This window comes from Chlamydotis macqueenii, chromosome 29 (genome assembly GCF_036417535.1).
Source record: "Chlamydotis macqueenii isolate bChlMac1 chromosome 29, bChlMac1.mat, whole genome shotgun sequence".
NCBI classification, from domain to species: Eukaryota; Metazoa; Chordata; class Aves; order Otidiformes; family Otididae; genus Chlamydotis; species Chlamydotis macqueenii.
This window is the reverse complement of record NC_141584.1, coordinates 1,748,518-1,765,875: the sequence shown is the minus strand read 5'-3', so window position 1 is coordinate 1,765,875 and position 17,358 is coordinate 1,748,518. Positions and strand designations below refer to the sequence as shown.

Sequence of the window (17,358 nt, the reverse complement as noted above, 5' to 3'; positions counted from 1 at the left end):
TGAGCCCCCAAACCTCGGGTAGGGCGCCCCAAACCCTGAATTGAGCCCCTCAAAATCCCAGGTGAGCACCCCAAGCCCTGAGCTGTGTGCCCCAAACCCTGAGCAGGGCACCCTGAGCCTTGGCTGAACCCCCAAACCCTGGGTGAGCACCCCAAACCCTGTACAGGGCACACAGAGCACCCCAAACCCTGAGCTGTGCACCCCAAACCCTGAGCCCCCCCCAAACCCTGTACAGGGCACCTAGAGCCTTAGACTGAGCCCCTCAAACCCCAGATGTGCACCCCAAACCTTGAGCAGGACACCCTGAGCCTGGGCTGAACCCCCTAAATCCCAGGTGAGCCCCCCAAACCCTGAGCTGAGCACCCCAAACCCTGGGCAGGGCACCCAGAGCCCCAGACTGAGCACCTTAAACCTTGAGTAGGGCACCCCAGCCCCTGAAACCCCAAACCCTGGGTGAGCCCCTCAAACCCCAAGCTGAGCACCCCAAACCCTGAGTGAGCCCCTCCAAAACCCTAAGCTGAGCACTCCAAACCCTGGGTGAGCCCCCCAAACCCTGGGCAGGGCCCCCAAGCACTGAGCTGAGCCCCCCAAACCCTGGGCAGAGCACCCAGAGCGCCAGGCGGACCCCCTAAACCCCAGGCTGCGTGCCCCAAGCCCTGCCCCGCGCACCCCTCACCCTCGTGCCAGCGCCGCCAAGGCCCAGCAGCAGCCCTTTGCCAACCAGTTTCTCCCAGTCCCTAACTGGGAGCGGGACACAGGACAAGACGCACCCGACGTGGCTCCAGCGACGTGCCGGAAACACGCGGGGATTTTCCAGGAAAGGCCGACGTCCCACAGGGGCCGAAACCCCCCGAGTGCTGCGCTCCCCTCAGCCAGCTTCCCTTTCACCCCGAGGCCTTCGCCCTCGGACCCCCGGCCCGCGCGCGGTGCAGACCCCGGGAGACGCGAGGGCCGGCAGCCGCAGCCGCCCCGCTGCAGCCCCAGCCCCTCGCGGGTGGGCAGGAGGCTGGAGCGAGGTTTTTTTTGCGGGATCTGGCGACGCCGGAGCGATACACGGCGCCTACGCGGTGTGGAAGCGATAAATTGAACCGTGCAGAAGCGCCGGGCCGTGGGGTCCCATCCTGCCCGACACGGGGGGTTTGGCAGATGTTAAGCGATAAAATAGCTTTACACTTTATTAAATATATTAAATCTTAATAATTAAATAATTACAGAGTAGGGGCGCAAAGCTGGTTCTGCTGAACATCCCGCTCCCAAACGTGGGGTGGTTTTCGGGATGGTGCTGAGCAGTGCGGGCCGGAGCTGGCCGCAGGGTACACCAAAACACCTAGGAAAACACCAAAATAGCCCGGAAAACACCAAAACTTCGGGAAAACCCAAAAGGGCTGGGAAAGGAAGATTGCCGACTGCTCGCTGGGGAAGGATCGGGCCGCCACAGCTGTGGGACGCCCCGTCTCGTCGCGTCCCTGCGGCATGGGATGCTTGGGCGCGGCTTGATGCTGGTCACGGGGAGCCCCAAAATGTGCCGGGGCGCAGCTTTGGCCCGGCCGGGGGGGGATGCTACCCCTGGACCATCCTTTCCCAGTGAAATCCAGACCTCCTTCGGCGAGAGGCACGCCGGGCGCCGCAGCCCTGCCGGGGAATTCCTGCTGCCGTCGCCGAGCCCGCGGCATCCCCGCTGCCAACGCGCCGGGCAGGCAGGTTTGGGCAGCACCCGCTGCCTGCGTGCCGCGCTGGGTGCCAGCGATGGGGTGGGTGCCCGGCTGGCCTTGGGGGCTGCGGCAAGGAAGGGCGCTGGCTCCGGTGCCTGCGTGCCCCTCGGCTGTGGCGTCTGGCCGGGGGGCTCGGGGTGGGCTGCCAGCCCCAGGCGCGCGCTGCCGTCCTTTCCGGGCAGGCGAGACGGGCCGGCGTTGGATGACGGATCCAGGGGGTATTTTTATAACTGAGCTGGAAGATTCCTCCCTTTGCCTTTTTTTTTTTTTTTCCTATTTTTTCCCTCCTTGCCAATTCAAAAGGTTCCAAGGAGGGGTGGGAATGACAGGGGCTGCAAGCAAAACCGCCTCCGTGACCGGGAGCCATCCCAGCGTTCACCACCGTCGCCCGCGCAGCCCGCGAGCGGCTCCGGCGCGTGCCTGGCGCTCACTGCTCCGGCTTGGGCTTTTCCAGGGAATTGTTCAGCTTCTTCAGCGTCTTTTTAATCCGCAGGGCGGTGAGGCGGGCGGAGGGGCTCTGGTACCAGCACTCCTTCATGATCTTCGCCAGCGCCGACAAAACCTGGGGGAGGCACAAAAAGAGGGGGAAATGGAGGGGTTTCAGGGGGAGCAGAAGTCCGGCTCGGGGTGGGAGTGAGGTGGCCCCCCCGGGACTCACCGAGTCGGAGAAGAGGCGGTTGGGGATGACGGGGGTCTGCTGGTCGACGCACACCACCTTCTTCATGTCCTCGAAGCTGGGGTCGCTGGGGACGGCGTCGAAGAAGGGCGGGCGGTACTCCTCCACGATGCCTGCGGGCGAGGGGACAGCGTGAGGGCGGCGGGGTTCACCCCCCACCCTGCGTGTCGCGGGGCGAGGACCTGGCAGGGCCGACCCGCGCCCTGGCCTTGAGGGGCACGCGGGAACTGCCGGTGGGGTTTGCCCCACCGCACCGGCGGGGATGCTGCACGGCTCCGGCGCCAGTCGCACCGCGGGACCTTGCCGGGACGGCACTGGGTGGCTGGGGCCGGCTCCAGCCCCACACTGGTGGCTCTGGCACCGGCTCCGGCACCGGCTCCAGCATCAACCACGGCTCCGGCGCTGATGCCACCTTGCAGACCCGCGCCTCCGTCCAGCGGCGCCGCGGCGAACCTGCCAGCTGGCCCAGCTAATCTCCACTTAGTGCCTCCATATGTCTGTGCGTCCGCGGGGGTTTAACCTCTCCGGGACGCTCCGAGCGCCCACCGGCTCCCCGCGCCCCAATGGGTGACCCCCCGAACCTTGGGGTCCCCTGGAGCCCCCGTTCCCCTTGGCCTGGGGCCGTGCAGGGGCCGTACGGCCTGTTCTGGAGGGCGAGGGCGCTTGGAAGGGTTAAAATCAACCGGCTGAAGGTCATCCCTGCACATGGCTGCGGTAATTCGGAGTAAATGTTTAATCTGAAGGAGCCCTGAGGAGGTAAATGAGATTATCCCGGCCAGACTGCGCCTCGGGGGTACCTCCTGCCTCACCCGCCAGCGCCTACCGTTTAATTAATGCTTCTAATGGACTTTGCTGGTCGTGAGTGGCGCTGGCTGGGGAGCCCCGAGCAGGCTCCATCCTCGTCCCGGTCCCCATTCCCGTCCCCCGGAGCCAAGCCCGGCCGGCTGGAGGTCCCGGCCGTGGCCGGCTTCCAGGCAGCGCTCGACGCTGCTTGTTTTCTAATCAGCGCTGAACAAACAAAGCGCTGATTGAGTCTAATGGGCCCTTTAATCAGGGAGCCGGGTGCTGACACTAGATTACAGTGTTTATAATTTACAGCTAATCTTCTGGGCGAAGGGAAAGAGAAAAAAAAAAAAAGAAAAAGGCAACAAAAAGGAGGGAAGGAGGGAGCGGGCGCAGAGCCTCGCCGCAAGCCGGCAGCCGGCCGGCAGCCGCTCACCGTTCACCACCGTCCGCCGGCAGATCTCCCAGAGCACCAGCCCGTACGCCCAGATGTCCGTCTTCTTGTAGGACTCGAAGCAGTCGGTGCGGATCTGCTCGCTGAGCACCTCCGGGGCCATGTAGCGCTTGGTGCCCACCCGGGGGTTGTTGCCGATGTCCAGGTAGTCGCTGCCCTGCGAGTGCATGACGGCCAGCCCTGGAGGGACCCGGCACTGGTCAGCGCTGTGCTGGTGATGTGTCCGCAGGATGCTGCATCCCTGGGGCATCACATCCCTGTGGTTCCATATCCCTGGAGCACCACATCCCTGTGGTTCCAAATCCCTGGGATACCGCATCCTTGGGGTACCGCATCCCTATGATTCCACATCCCTGGGGCACCGCATCCCTGGGGCACCGCATCCCTATGATTCCACATCCCTGGGGCACCGCATCCCTGGGGCACCGCATCCCTATGGTTTCACATCCCTGGGGCACCGCATCCCTGGGGCACCGCATCCCTATGATTTCCCATCCCTGGGGCACCGCATCCCTGGGCCACCGCATCCTCATGATTCCGCATCCCTGGGGCACCGCATCCCTGGGGCACCGCATCCCTATGATTCCACATCCCTGGGGCACCGCATCCCTGGGGTACCGCATCCCTGGGGCACCGCATCCCTATGGTTTCACATCCCTGGGGCACCGCATCCCTGGGACACCGCATCCCTATGGTTTCACATCCCTGGGGCACCGCATCCCTGGGACACCGCATCCCTATGATTTCCCATCCCTGGGGCACCGCATCCCTGGGCCACCACATCCCCATGGTTCCACATCCCACCCGCATCTCACCCAGGTCCGCGATGCAACACTGCCGGTTGCTTTTCACCAAGATGTTCCTGCTCTTCAGGTCGCGGTGGGCAATGGCGGGTTTGCCCTGGGTGCCGAAGATCTCCACGTGGAGGTGGACGAGGCCGCAGATGATGGAGGAGGCCAGCCCCAGGCAGGTCTCCACGTCCAGGGCCGTCCTCTGCAGGTAGTCGTAGAGTGAGCCGTTCTCGTGGTAGTGGGTGATGAGCCAGAGCTGGGTGCTGGAGTTCCTCGACGTCATGTCGGAAGCGATGAAGCCTGGATGTGGAGAAGAGCCGGGACCGTGGAACCGCCGCGCAGCCACCCTCCAGCTTCCTCGGCCCCCCACTCACCCAGGATGTTGTCGTGCCGGAGGAGGACGGTGTTGTAGATCTCCGTCTCGCGGAACCACGACTGCTCATCCCGGGAGGAGAAGATCTTCACGGCCACGTTCTCCCCGTGCCACACACCTCGCCACACCTCGCCGTAGCGTCCTTTGCCTGCCATGGCCACGGCACCACGTCACGCGGCCCCTCCAGCCCCCGGCGCCCTCCCCGCACCCGGCGTGATGAACCCAGCTCCCGCTGTGGATGAGCGCAGGGTCTGTTGACCTTGGCCAACTGCCACCCACCCACCCAGCCGCTCTCTCCCTCCCCCATCAGCAGGACAGGGGAGAACTTGGGGTCTCTGTGGGGTTTTGGCTGAGATGGTTGGGTCCAATGCCCCCTCCCAGGTCTGGTGTTGCGGTGCCATCGCTGGCTGCTGGAGGAAAGGGGTCCGACACGTGCCCAAGCCCTGACTGGAGGGATGGGGGCAGCTTCCCCCCACGCCCGGCCGCTCTCCTTACCCACGCACTCCACGAGGGTGATTTGCCGAGCCACCGTTCGCTGGACGAGGAAGGGCAGCCCCGAGCCGCTGCCCGTGGTGCAGTCGTCGCTCAGGAGGTCCTGCGCAGCCGGGGCGGCAGCGGGGTCAGCCCAGCGACCACCCGGCACCCAGTGCATCCCTCCCTCTCGCGCCTCGGGGGCATTCGGTGTCCCCCCCCCAGAGCTCACCCACCTCCAGGGTGCTGTCTCCCATCATGGATGCCTTCAGCACGAGGTCCATGTCTCCAAAGTCGCTTTTTTTGTGGCGGTGCTGGGCCACCTTCCAGCAGAAGAGCGTCGTGAGCGCCGCGAGGACGAGGAGGGCGAGCAGCGGGACGAAGATCATCAGGAGGAGGCTGGGCAGGGAATGAGCCTTTCCCAGGGCTTCTTCTCCTGGGTAGGGGGAAACGATGGATGGGAGCATGAAGGTGGACCTGGGAGGGTGGAGGTCTTGGTGCTTGGGCTTGGATCTGGGGAGGGTGGCTCTGCATTGGGGTCAGCCCCATGGATGATAGGTCTGTCAGCAGCAAGAAGGGACACCTGAGGACACCTCTCTGGCCCTGTCCCGCCTGGGAAAGGGTGACCCTCGAGGTCCCGCGTGAGGATGGGGGTGATCTGGAGACCCAGCCACATCTCCAGCTGCGCGGGCAGCTCTGCCCCTCTCCCCCAGCTCCTCCAAGGCAACCGTGCCCCCGTACCTTGCAGGAAGATCTCCAGCTCGGCGTTGCACATGCTGGAGTTGCAGCACCTCATGCCGTACTGCTCCATCACGGGCGCGCGGCAGTTCTCCTGGATGTTCTGGGAGAAGCAGCCCCTGTGCTGGGTGATGGTCCCCTCCTCCTTCCTCTTGCTGACGAAGCACACCTTGCCCGTGCAGGTGGGCAGGCTGCAGTGCGGCACGTCGCAGGCACACAGCAGCTCGTCTGCGGGCGCGAGGAGAGGGCGCGTTGTGCCACGGGGACACCCCGCTGCCCGGCCCGCGGCACGCCGGTGGCTTTGGGGACACTGACATCTGTCCTAAAAAACTCTTGAACCAAATTTCGACAGTGGGCAGCCTGGGACCGCCACGGTCCGGGCTGGGGAGGGCGCTCAGCACAGGGATGCCCATCCTGAGACCTCCTGGAAAATGATTTGCTTGCGGCTGGGACCCAAGCGCCAGCCCCAAAGCTGGGGGTCGCCTGTCCCCGCGCCCCTGGAGAGGCAGCGAAGGGGCTGTCCCCAGCTGGGATTAACTGGGATGCACTGGTTCACAGTGCGCAGGGTCACATCCTGCCCACGGGGTCCCAGGGGACGTGGGAGCACCCTGTCAGCGGGCGCTGAGTCGCAGGAGCCAGGATGGGACCCGAAGCCCCAAACTCAGCCGGTGCCTCCCCGGCGGGTGCTGTGGGGATGCTGCATTTTGGGATACTGAACCCCGGGGTCTCTCCTGGAGCTTTTCCCGGCCGCGCCGAAGGCACTTCCCAGCGCCGCGGTGCCGGAGCGGCGCAGAGGGCGGCCACGCTCCCGACCTCCCGATTTAGCTCTGCCCTTTCGCGCAGAAGGGATCCCTCCTGGAACCGGCGAGTTCAGCGCGGGGGCAGCCAGACGGGCGGCAGCGGTGGCCGCACGGGCGAGATGGGGACCCGGTGGGGACCTCGTCCCCTCCGTGAGCTCTGCCGCTCCTCCCAGGGACCACGAGCGGCTCGTCCCTGCTCCCCACCATCACCCCCGGGAAAAACCACGTTTTAAAGCACGTGCCTGCAAGCCTTCTCCCCATCTTCCCTCTGCTGACGTCAAAGCGCTTGACGAACCGTAATTAATTAAGCTGAGATCCTCTCTGGGAGGCAGGTCACCGTCCCAGAGGGGAGAAGCCCCTCGCTGGGGGCGGCGCGGGTCCCCAAGAGCCCTGCCTCCCTCGGCGCTCGCCCCGGGTGAACTGGAACCAACGCCCTGCGCGGGGGTGTATTTGGAGCGGAGCAGGCGATGATGCTCCCAGAGAGCCCAGGGTTTATTTTAATCCTCCCCGCGTGGCAGCTGCCCCGTGGTACTCACCGGCCGCGAAGCCAAGGGAGAGGGTCAGCAACGCCAGCACCGCCCGGCCGCAGGCTCCACGCGGCATCGTCCTGCGGAGAGCAGAGGGGGTGAGCAGCAGGCCCCGGCCCCCCCAGGGGCTCAGCGCCGGGCGCGGGGCAGCTTTTGGGAAGGAAGCAGGTGGACGCGGTGAGCGATGGAGGCTGAGGAGGAGGAAGAGGGCGGGCGGAGCGGTGTGAGGTAGGATGTGCCGCTTCCAAGCGGAGTTCGGCTCTGGACGTCCCGGGCACAGCCCTTCCTGAGAGCAGATCCCCAGGACCTCCCGACCATGCGCGGCCCCATGGCGCTCCGAAACACTTTGGATCCGGGACCTGTCGTGTCCCCGCTGCCCCAACATCCTCACTGTATCCCAACGATCCGTATTTTGGTATTTCCCACCTTTCCCACGGCTCCCGCGCTGCAAAAACGCAGCCGGCAGCAGACCCCACGGGCTCGGCAGCCGTGGCGAGCACGGCGACACCGCGGCATCACCGGAGACCCCAGGCTCAGCAAGACCCGAGCCACGGGACGGAGCCGAGAGCCCCCACGCCGCGTCGCTCACCCTCGCCGGCACTGGAGCCGCCGGCCCGGGGCTCGGGCCCAGGGGGGTTTTGTACAGAGCTTCTCGCTGACACAAGCGGAGGCGCCGCGGGCAGCACAAAAACTCCCCAGCAGCGTCTTTGGGGGAAGTTTTGCTATTTTTTATCTTTTTTTTTTTTTTCCCTTTTCTAAAAGACACGTTTCTGCCAAGCTAAACACAGCGGAGCCGGCGCTGCCCCCCGCCCCTCGTCCCGCCGCCATGGCCGCTCCTTTCGCACGGCCGAGAGCTTGGCCGGCGGCGGCCGGGGCTGCCCAGCCCCTCCTCGGCTCATTCTTCGTGGTTCCCGACATAAACACGCCAAAGCCTCCGTTTCCTGCAATTGAAGGAGCCCTGCCCAGGGCCGCCGGGACAGGAATCAAGATTGTTTAGATTCTGGCCTTGATGGGGAAGCGGAGTCACGCAAGCCCGGCCCTCGAGAGCACACATGTATGTGGCTGACCTAGGCAGGCTCCGGCCGCGGCGTAAAATAAGCTTTTCCTCCCCAAAATAGCTCTCGGTTGTCGCTTGCAGGGAGGAAACGGCGACCGGGTCCCGGGGCTGGAGGGCAGGAGCGGGCTCTGGTCCTGGGTGCCCCGTGCCGGGAGCGATGCCCGGGCTGATCTCCGGCTGACGCGGCAGCCGGTCCCTCGGCTGGCCTGGGATCAGCTTGGTTTTAAAAAATAAACTCCCCGGGGAGCTGGGCTGCTGCTCCCCGGGATGGTCCCGGGCAGAACGCCTTTCCTTGCAATCCCGCCAACTCCAAAACGCGTCCTTTTAAAGGCGAGCTGAGACGCCCGGGCGGCGAATTCCCTCCTCGGGGGCACTTCCACAAAACCCCGAGCCCTTAGATGGCTGCGGGATCTTCGCCACGAAACACAAAGCGGTCAGGGCCTCACCAAAACTTTGCTGAACGTGCAACAGCATTGCACGGATTGTTGTGCCGTTCCGGACATCCCACGGGAAAAACATCCCGGGTGTTTCTGCAACGGGCCAAACCAGCCCCCGTGTCCCCATCCCCGTCCCCAGTCTCCCTCCCTCCTTTCCTGCGCCGGCTCTGCGTCCGTGCACCTTCCCGGCATCCCAGCCCGGCTGGGGGGTGATGGCAAATCGCACCACCGTGTTCCATCCTTCCGCCCGTCCTTTGGGATTTGCAGCAGCGCCAGGAGAAGGGAAAAATCCCAGCTGGATCCTCTCGGAGCGGGTGCAGGCGTTGGCAGAGGCGGCTGGGAGCCGTAGGCAGCCGTACCGTGGCGCTGGCCGGCCGGGGGGGTCTGGAGGAAGACCCAGGGTAGGGGAATTTCTCCGTGCCCCCATGGAGAGAAAAGCAAAGGGGCTGTGGGGGGAGACGGAGCAGGAGGTGACGGCAGAGCAGGGAAGCAGGTGCCAGGGCCCGATCCTTGGGGACACGCGGGACGGCTGGAGGATGCCTCGCTCTTACTGGAGCGGCTCGGCCGAGCTTCACAATCCCAGCGCTTCCGCTCTCTCACGCGGTTTTTGCAGCTCCCGGCGGGTTTTCGCCGCAGGATGCGGCTTGTGACTCAGTTCCCCTGCGTTGCCTTTTCTCATGGAGCCAGACTCGGCGCAGACCCTCGTGCCAGACGGGGCCAGCGCCGGCGGCAGCCGGGGGGGAGCAGGGTGAGCCAGGCCCGCGGCACCAACGGGTGGAAGGACACGACGACGGGGTCGGCAAGAGCTTTGCTGTGGACTCCCAAGGCTTCAGCCCGGTTTCAGGCAACGGACGGAGGTTTTCCTCCTCCCTCCTCGTAGGCGCAGGTTGGTGATGTGTGCAGCAAAGCTGTTTGCATCTTCCGGACCCTCCGGTGCAGCAGGGACGGACGCAACGCTCCGCTCGGGGTCCCGCACCGTGGGCCGCGCCGCCGCAGCCCCTCTCACGCCCGCGGGCATCGCCACGCTGCGACACGCAAAGAGAGCGGCGGAACCAGCTCACGGCCATCTCTTTGCGGGGCCGGCGTCGCGCGTGAGCTCCTACGGCGTGGTGTGCACCGGCTTCGCTTTAGGTAAAAAACGGAGCCTCTTCAGCAGCCGTGTGGCTCTTCCTCACCCGCTCCTCCTCCGAGCGCCCCGGGGTTTGGCTTTGCAGAAGGAGCGCGTCGAGGTGGCACGTCCTGCGGCGTGGCGGCAGCCGGCGCCCCGCCGCCCTCGCTCCAGCCTGTGGCTAATGGAGCTGTCAACTTTCCCTCGTTTTTCCCTGTGCCTTCTCAAAACGCACCCAGATTCCCCATTTCCCATCTCAGCTCCAGGGTTTCGGAAGCCATCGCGTATTGTTTCAGCGCTTCAGCAAGGACCTGGGGACAGACCCTGCTGCTACTGCGCTGCTATAAATCCCGATTTGTGCTCCCGGCTCTGCCAGGGCTCTGATTCCAGCCCCCGCCGACCCTGACGGCAAGCTGGCATTCTACGGAACACGAAGGAAACGGGGCCAAATCCTGATTCCAGCTGCACGGGGGTAAATCGGGAGGGAAGCGCTGAGCGTGGTGCGGCCCCGGACCCCACAAGCGCGCAGCGCTTCCCCACTCACCTACAGCATCCACGTCCTGCGGGCGCCCGCGGCACTGCCCGGCCCCGGCGAGGCTCTCCCGGCCGCGGTCCTGAGCTCGGAGGCGACGTGCGCGCGCGCGGCTCAGCCACGGCGGCTCTGCTCCCTACCGCGCACCCCGGCTTGGAGGAGCCTCATGGGTCTGCTCCCCTCCGGCCGCCTGTCCCGGCACCGCGGGGGCTCCCTCGGCCGCAGCGTTGCCCGTCTCAGTTGGGGAACGTCTCCGACCTCGTCCCCGGGGCTCGGCTTGGCGGCCCCGTTGTCCGAACGCAGCCGCTTGGCAAGCGCTCTGTGGTCTGGATGTGGGAGAACTCAAAAAAATGTTTCTTATTACTGCCTCTTCCTGCCTGGCTTCTCTCCACCACTCCCAGCTAATAAAGCATTTCCTATTGCTGAGCACACATCCACGGCCAGCCTCCCTTCCTCCCGCACACCGGGCCCCAGCTCCATCCTGGATGCTCTCCCTTGTCCTGTTCCTCCCGCCCCTGCCCTTCGCCGGGCGCTTTCTCTCCCCGGTTTCCCAGCTTTCAAGTCCATCGCAAGCCCCAGGGCTGCAGTCGGCGAGGGGAACGTCCATCGGGTCTCCTTCCCCGAGCACCTAAATCCCTTTGGCAGAAACGCAGCCGGTTTGACGGTGCTGGTGGTGGGAACGGGCTGGAGAGATGCTGCGGGGATGACCTCGGTGCGCTCGACCGTCCCTCCCGCTCCAGCATCCGACCCTCCCAGGGACGGGAGCATCATGGCGGAGCCAAGGGACTCCCTGGTTATTTGGCACTGGCCACAACGCTTTCGGGGTGCTGCACTGGAGGGTGGGGGAGGGTCTCCCCCGGGGTGTAGGGCAGTATTGGGGGGTGCTGCCCTGCCCCGGCTGCGGGCACAGAGCAGGGCCGGGGTGGGCCAAGGGGGTTCGCTGGGTGCCTCCCGCCAGCGCGGCCTCGCCGACCCCCGTCGCATCCTCAGGGTGCCGCGGCAGCGGGTGCCGGGACACGGGCGGCAGGGCCGTTCCCACGGGGGGAGGCCGGGCACTTCCCTCTCCCCCAGGACACGTGGGGCTGCGGGCAGCGGAAGCGCCGCTTCCCCTTTTGCCGTTTCAGGGTCCTTCTTTGGGCCACCCCACTCTCGGCAGTTTCACATCCCTCCCGTCCCGCTGCAGCGCCTTCCCGAGCCCCATCCCCGCCTTGCTCCCGGCTGCTCCCCCCGGCACGGTGACCCACTCCCACGGGAGGGCAGCTGGCAGCGCGTGGGCTGGCGTTGAAGCCTCTTTCCTAAATTGGGGCCCGATTTACCTCTCCGTTCCCCATTACATCACCAACCCCCGTTGCACCATGAACCCAACCGGCGGCCGGAGCCTCACCGCGCCAGGGGAGCGCGGCCGCGAGGCTTTGAGGTCTTGCCGGCCGCCTCTCCCCTGCTATCGCCCGTGATCTAGGAAGTTCAAACAAACAAAAGCACAAAACCAGGATAAAACACGAGGAACCTTCCCGCATGACCTTGCCCGCGCCGGGGCCGGGAGGTTTGCGGAGCCGGCGCAGGGGAAGCGGGCAGTTTCCATCAGATAGGAGCCGCCCGGGAGGAAGCCGGTGCCTGCAGACGCCTTATCGCCGCGACCATCTTTGCTCCGGCGTGCGGGTCCGGGCGATCTGTCCGGTGATCGGCCGCTCCCAGGGTTGTTCCTGGATGGCTCCTGCATCCCCGCTGCCTTCCGCGGCCGCAGGCCCACGGCGGGTGCTGGCACCCCGCTTTGACGGGAGTTTGCCCTGGGCGCCAGCTCTCTGGTGAGAGCTGGTGAAGCTGCTTCCATCCCTGCAGCAGCTTCATTTTTTAAACCATCGTCATCACTGGGGGGGGGAAAAATCCTTGCTTAAAAACTTCTAAAATCGGCCGAGTTCTAACCTTGGGCAACCCGACGGGCAGGGATGGGCGGCAGCCCCAGGCCAGGCTGTGGCTCCGGCACTGCCGCCGTGGGAAAGAAGATTCATCCGGAGCCGGGCCCGACCGTAGAGGCGCGTTAACGAACAGACCAGACCCGCCCCAGGCAGGGCGATCCCTGCCCCGCTCCGTGCTCGTGCGGGTGCCAGCCCTCGGCCGGGGCAGACGGGGTGATTCAGCGGGGACGAGCGCCTGCCTCGGCGCTGGGCTGAGCGCCGTCAGAGCTGCGACTCGAGGCCCCGCGCCGGCCCTGCCCTGCCGCAACCTCCTGCCGCCCCCTCGAAGGCAAAGCGAGACGTCCCGTCGTCGTCGGGGCGCTCGTAGTGTGCAGAAGGGCACGGGCATCCCCGGACCGTGGTGGGACGGTGCCGCGGGCGCGTCCGGCCGTCCCTCGGGCTTTCACCGAGCTGTCCCCGCAGCGGCAGAGGGGCAACGAGGGGCGGGCGGGAGCCCAGCTCTCCCTTCCCTGTGCGTGGCAGGAGCAACGTGCGTGCGATGGCTGCTCCACGCGCCGTCCGCCCCCCAGCTCATCTCCGAGCCGCCGCCGGGAGCTGGCAGACTGCAGCCGCACGCCGGGGGGCTGGAGGGGAACAGACGGCGGGGGGCTGCAGCTCCCTCCCACCGAGCATCCTTCCCCGCAACTCAGCCCAGACCTCCCAGTGCCTCCCCAAAGGCAGAGCCTCAGCCTAAAAGCGCAGAGCAGGAGCAGAGCAGGGGCTTTTGTCCCCCTAAAGAAGGGGGCTCTGTGCCTCACCCCCGGGAAGCGGCTGTCAGGCAGCAGCGGAGCCCGCAAGCACCCCAGGTTTGGTTTCCAGCCTGTGCCCGGCCCCCGAAGCGCCTGTTCACCCTCCTGCAGCGTGGAGATGCTGGCCCAGGCTGAGCCTCGGTTTGTCCCTCTGCAACCCAGGAATTCGCAGAAGCGGGGAAGTTGATGTCGCTGAGAGGATGACTGGGTGGATGGGGGACACTGGCAGCGAGGGGGAAGTGTTCCCCCCCACCCCGTTCCAACGGGCAGCCCCGGGCTTTACTCATTAAACAAACCCTGTTAATATGGCAACCACTTCCATTTTAATTTGCACGGCCACGTTCCACCACACACTGCGATACTAAGATCTCAGGAATATCAAAGAGGGAAGAAAAAAAAAAAAAAAAGAAAAAGAAAAAAATCAGAGAAGAGCCACTTCTGCCACAGACCTGCTCCCTGGCAGACAGAGCCCGGCCCAGGGCAGGGTCTCAGCTCATCGGAGCCCAGCGCAACCAGAGCCGGACCGGGGCAGGAGGGGACAAGGGGCCGGGCAGGGGGTCAGGGACCTGGGATCGTGGGGGCTGGGGTGTCTCAGCATCCTTCTCCCTCAGGCATCACCATCCCGCCGGGGAAGGGAGCCACCCTGTGCCAAAACCTCGAGCAAGTCCAGGGGGACAGCTGGGACCTCGCCCACCCCGACACCCCCTGCCTTAGCGTCTCTTCCTCTCTTTCTTCTTTTTCTCCGCGCTCTCTGCCTCCTTGGCTGCTTTCTTCTCCTCCTTCAGCTCCTTGTACCTCCACTTGGGGGGCTGCAGCAGGTCCTTGTCCCCCCTGCGCCGCCTCCGCTCCCTCGAGGGGGCGGGCGGGGAGGAGGTTTTGCACACTTTGATTTTGGGGATGGGCTCTCCGGGGAAGATGCTGTTCATGCGCCGCAGCCACAGGGGCAGGAAGCTCAGGAGGCCGCCGGCCGGCTGGCGCGGCGACAGCAGCCGGATCTCTGACACGGCTTGGCCGTTGCAAGAGGACGCAGCGGTACCGGGGCATGAGGCGGATTCTGGCTCGGCATCCAGATCCGACGTGTGCTGCCCGAGGATCTCTGGCACAGACAGCCTACGCTTGCCCACCTCGGGGGGGCTGTCGGGGCAGACAGTTTGGCAAGCGGTGGCCACAAAGGGGCTGGTGAGGGAGGTGGTCATCCTCACCATGTGGTCCATCACACCGCCCTCCTCGGGGTCGTGGGGGAAGCTGAAGGTGAACACGGATCGGATCTTCTCCGACAGCCTCTTGCCTCTGGATTTGGGGCTCAGGGCTTTGGCCACCAGCTCTGCCAGTGCCGGCCACTCGGGCCGGTAGCGGGTGCTGAACTGCTCAGCCCGCGGGCGCTGCAGGAGGCTCCGGATCCGCACCGTTGTCTCGAAGCGGCCGGTGAAGGCTGCCCACTCCCTGGCTGTCTTCCCCTTGACAAGATCCATCGCTTGCAGGTCTGCACCTAGAGACACCGGGATGCGAAGAGCATCACCGCAGCGTCCCACCCCAGAGCGCGCAGTCAGCGGCAATGCCACCCCTTCCCAAAAAATCCTGGAAAATCCCTGGGGAGAGACTCACCGGCAAGGAGCAGGGCGGCCACGCAGTCCTGCCGCCCCTGCACCGCGGCCTTCATCAGCGCCGTCAGGCCCCGGGGGTCCCGCTTGTCCACCTCGAGCGCGGGGTAGTAGTTGAGGAGGTAGTTGACGATGGTGATGTGTCCTTAACAGCCAGAGAGAAGCTGCCTTAGAGTTTTGACTGTTAACGAGTGACAACTGCTGATGCCTGCTGGAGAAAGTATTTCGCAGCTGCGTCTCGTGAGGACAAAGATGCAGGAACTCGGAGGGATGGGGACTGAAAGGGTTTGGGTTTATTTTCTTTCAGGGTTTGGCTGTGCAGGGAGCAGCGCTGGCGCACCAAATGCAGGAAAGAGTCCAAAAATGCAAAAATAATAAATCATCAGTTCCACCGAGGAAAAAGTGGGAATGAAGAGCCACCCCCAGTTTGAGACCCTCCTGCTTTTCCCCAGGGTCAGTCAGAGCGGGGGGAGCTGGGCTTTTCTGCTGCGACGAGGAAAACCCTCGTGACCAGCGGTTTGGTCCCCACGTGTGGCGTTTGCCAGCTCTGACTTTGCGTGCAGGTAAATCGCTGCGGCTCACGAGGCTTTTCCGCAGCACGTGGCCAGCTCCAGCTCCGGCTCAGCTCCGCTGCTCGATGCGGAGCAAGACAACATTGCTGTAGGAATCTCAATTTTTGTGTAAAAAAAAAATAATCCAGTTTTAAACCAGTGCAAACCATAAACTAAGACAGGGAGCGTCGCACCCCTCGGGATGCCCGCCTTTCACAACGGCTCATTTTAGGGTTTTGGAGGTAAAACAGGGGGTCACGTCACTTCCCGGGGGGGCTGCCCCGTGCCGAGGCCGAGCGCGGTGCCTACCTGCCTGGGCTGCCATCATGAGGGCCGTGTTCCCGTCCTTGTCCTGCTGGTTGACATTGATGTAGGGGCACTTCCGCAGCAGCGGCACGATGTCCACGAAGCCCTTGTAGCAGGCCACCATCAGCCCGTTCTGGAGAGGCGGCAGCTCTCAGCGCCGGGGCCGGCGCCACGCCACGCTCCCCGCTGCCGTGCTCCCCAATTCTCCCCCCCGCCCCAGCCCAAACCAGACGGGCTCAGAACGGAAGGACAGAGGAGATTCTGCTCCAAGGATTGGCTCCGTCCCGGGACACCCTTCCACCCAGGGCTCGCCCTCCTCTGCTTTAGCAACCACCATCCCTCAGGATTTGCCTGTTCCAGGGAAAACCTCTTTCTGCCCCGCGGGGTGCCCACCCAGCCGCTCACCCGCCCGTTGATGTCCAGTTCCGTGGCCTCGCTCCGGGTCACCCCGTGCTCCAGCCTCTCCTGCACCAGCTTGGCATCGTTCCTGGCGCAGCACTGGTAGAGGCTGAGGTCCCCGGCACCGCCAGCCCCCAGGGAGAGCTCGTAGCAAGGGTAGACGGAGTCATCGGACAAGATGCTGCTGGTGTCTGAGGGCTCCGACTCATCTTCGTCCTCCTCCTCCTCCTCCTCGTAGTGCAGCTCTGGGTCGGAGGCATCGGGGCTGGAAGAGGGGGCTGCAGCACGTTCTCCTCCGCCGCAGGCATCTGTCATCCGGCCCGGCCGGGAGGAGCGAGCCCAGCTTGGCCCCGAGCCCTGCCTGGGGCCGGGAGCCTCTCCGGGGGACGCGGGTGCACTCCGGGCTCTTCACTCCCCTCTGCGGACACAGAGCGGGCGTGGGAACCGCGCGGGCTCCGGCATCCCCCGTCCCGCCGGGAAGCCTCAGCCGGCTCCCAGCCGCCGGCACAGTTCGTGGGACCACTTTCCACCCTTTGCCATGCGCAAATGTTTGCGCTGGGGGCTCGGTGCGACAGAACCCGCGGTGGGGGGCAGCCCCCCCACAGCGCCGTCTCCGGGGCACAGCAGGGAGATGAGGGGACATCTCAGGAGTTTGAAAGGGGGATAAACGTCCCACAGTCTCGGTGTTGAACCCGGGCAGGTGAGGAGATTGGGAATATCTCTGGGGCGGCAGGGATGCCAGCCGGGGCGCTGGACGCAGCCGGATGGGCGCATCTCCATCCCCCCGAGGCCGCACGGCCGGGGTCTGAGCCCTCCCCACGTAACCGGTGAATGGCAAAGCTGCTGCGAAGACCTTTCCAAGCAGCAGAACAAGAGCAGCGTGCAGAGAGGGGGGTTAAATCTGGCTCCGAGCAGCAGGAGAGCAGAGGCTGGAGCAGCCCCCGGCTCCCCAGGAGCCCTTAAACCCCACGGCACAGGACAACCCGCAGCACTGGTGCGGGAGCCCCAGGGCAGGGACAGACCGGCGGCAGAAACTAAAGTGGTTTGCTTCTAAGTAGAAGGTGACCATCAACTGATTGGGGCCATGAAAGGAAGAAAGCCTTCGCAACTCCGTTAAACTCACCCACTCCTCTCCGAAATCCCAAAGCGGGCTCTGGGGATGAGGGACGCTCTTCTGGCCCCACCTCGGTCTTACCTGGGGCTGCTCAGAGCTTCCCGCCGGCCCCCCTTCGGCTGGGCAGCATCACGGCTCCGCGCGGGAAGGAAAAGTTGGCGAGAGAGAGCGGAAAATCCCCCCTGCCCTGGGCGGCGAGGAGCAGGGTTCTGCGCCGGGTCCGA

General features: G+C 65.1%; 2 protein-coding genes across 2 annotated transcripts; both read right to left on the bottom strand.

The window, feature by feature from the left end:
* Positions 1–1,161: 1,161 nt before the first annotated feature.
* On the bottom strand, positions 1,162–10,791 carry ACVRL1 (activin A receptor like type 1). The gene is made up of 10 exons (XM_086768827.1): positions 10,472–10,791; positions 7,335–7,405; positions 6,002–6,226; positions 5,497–5,696; positions 5,285–5,384; positions 4,791–4,937; positions 4,441–4,716; positions 3,608–3,805; positions 2,371–2,501; positions 1,162–2,274 (listed from the first exon to the last, which is right to left on the bottom strand). The coding sequence occupies exons 2-10, from the start codon at positions 7,399–7,401 to the stop codon at positions 2,140–2,142; spliced, it is 1,479 nt and encodes a 492-aa protein (XP_086624953.1). The 5' UTR covers positions 7,402–7,405; positions 10,472–10,791; the 3' UTR covers positions 1,162–2,139.
* Positions 10,792–13,673: 2,882 nt separating this feature from the next.
* ANKRD33 (ankyrin repeat domain 33) lies at positions 13,674–16,350 on the bottom strand. Its single transcript, XM_086768842.1, has 4 exons — positions 16,027–16,350; positions 15,625–15,754; positions 14,769–14,909; positions 13,674–14,652 (listed from the first exon to the last, which is right to left on the bottom strand). Exons 1-4 carry the CDS (start codon positions 16,333–16,335, stop codon positions 13,874–13,876), a joined length of 1,359 nt encoding a protein of 452 aa, XP_086624968.1. The 5' UTR covers positions 16,336–16,350; the 3' UTR covers positions 13,674–13,873.
* Positions 16,351–17,358: the final 1,008 nt, after the last annotated feature.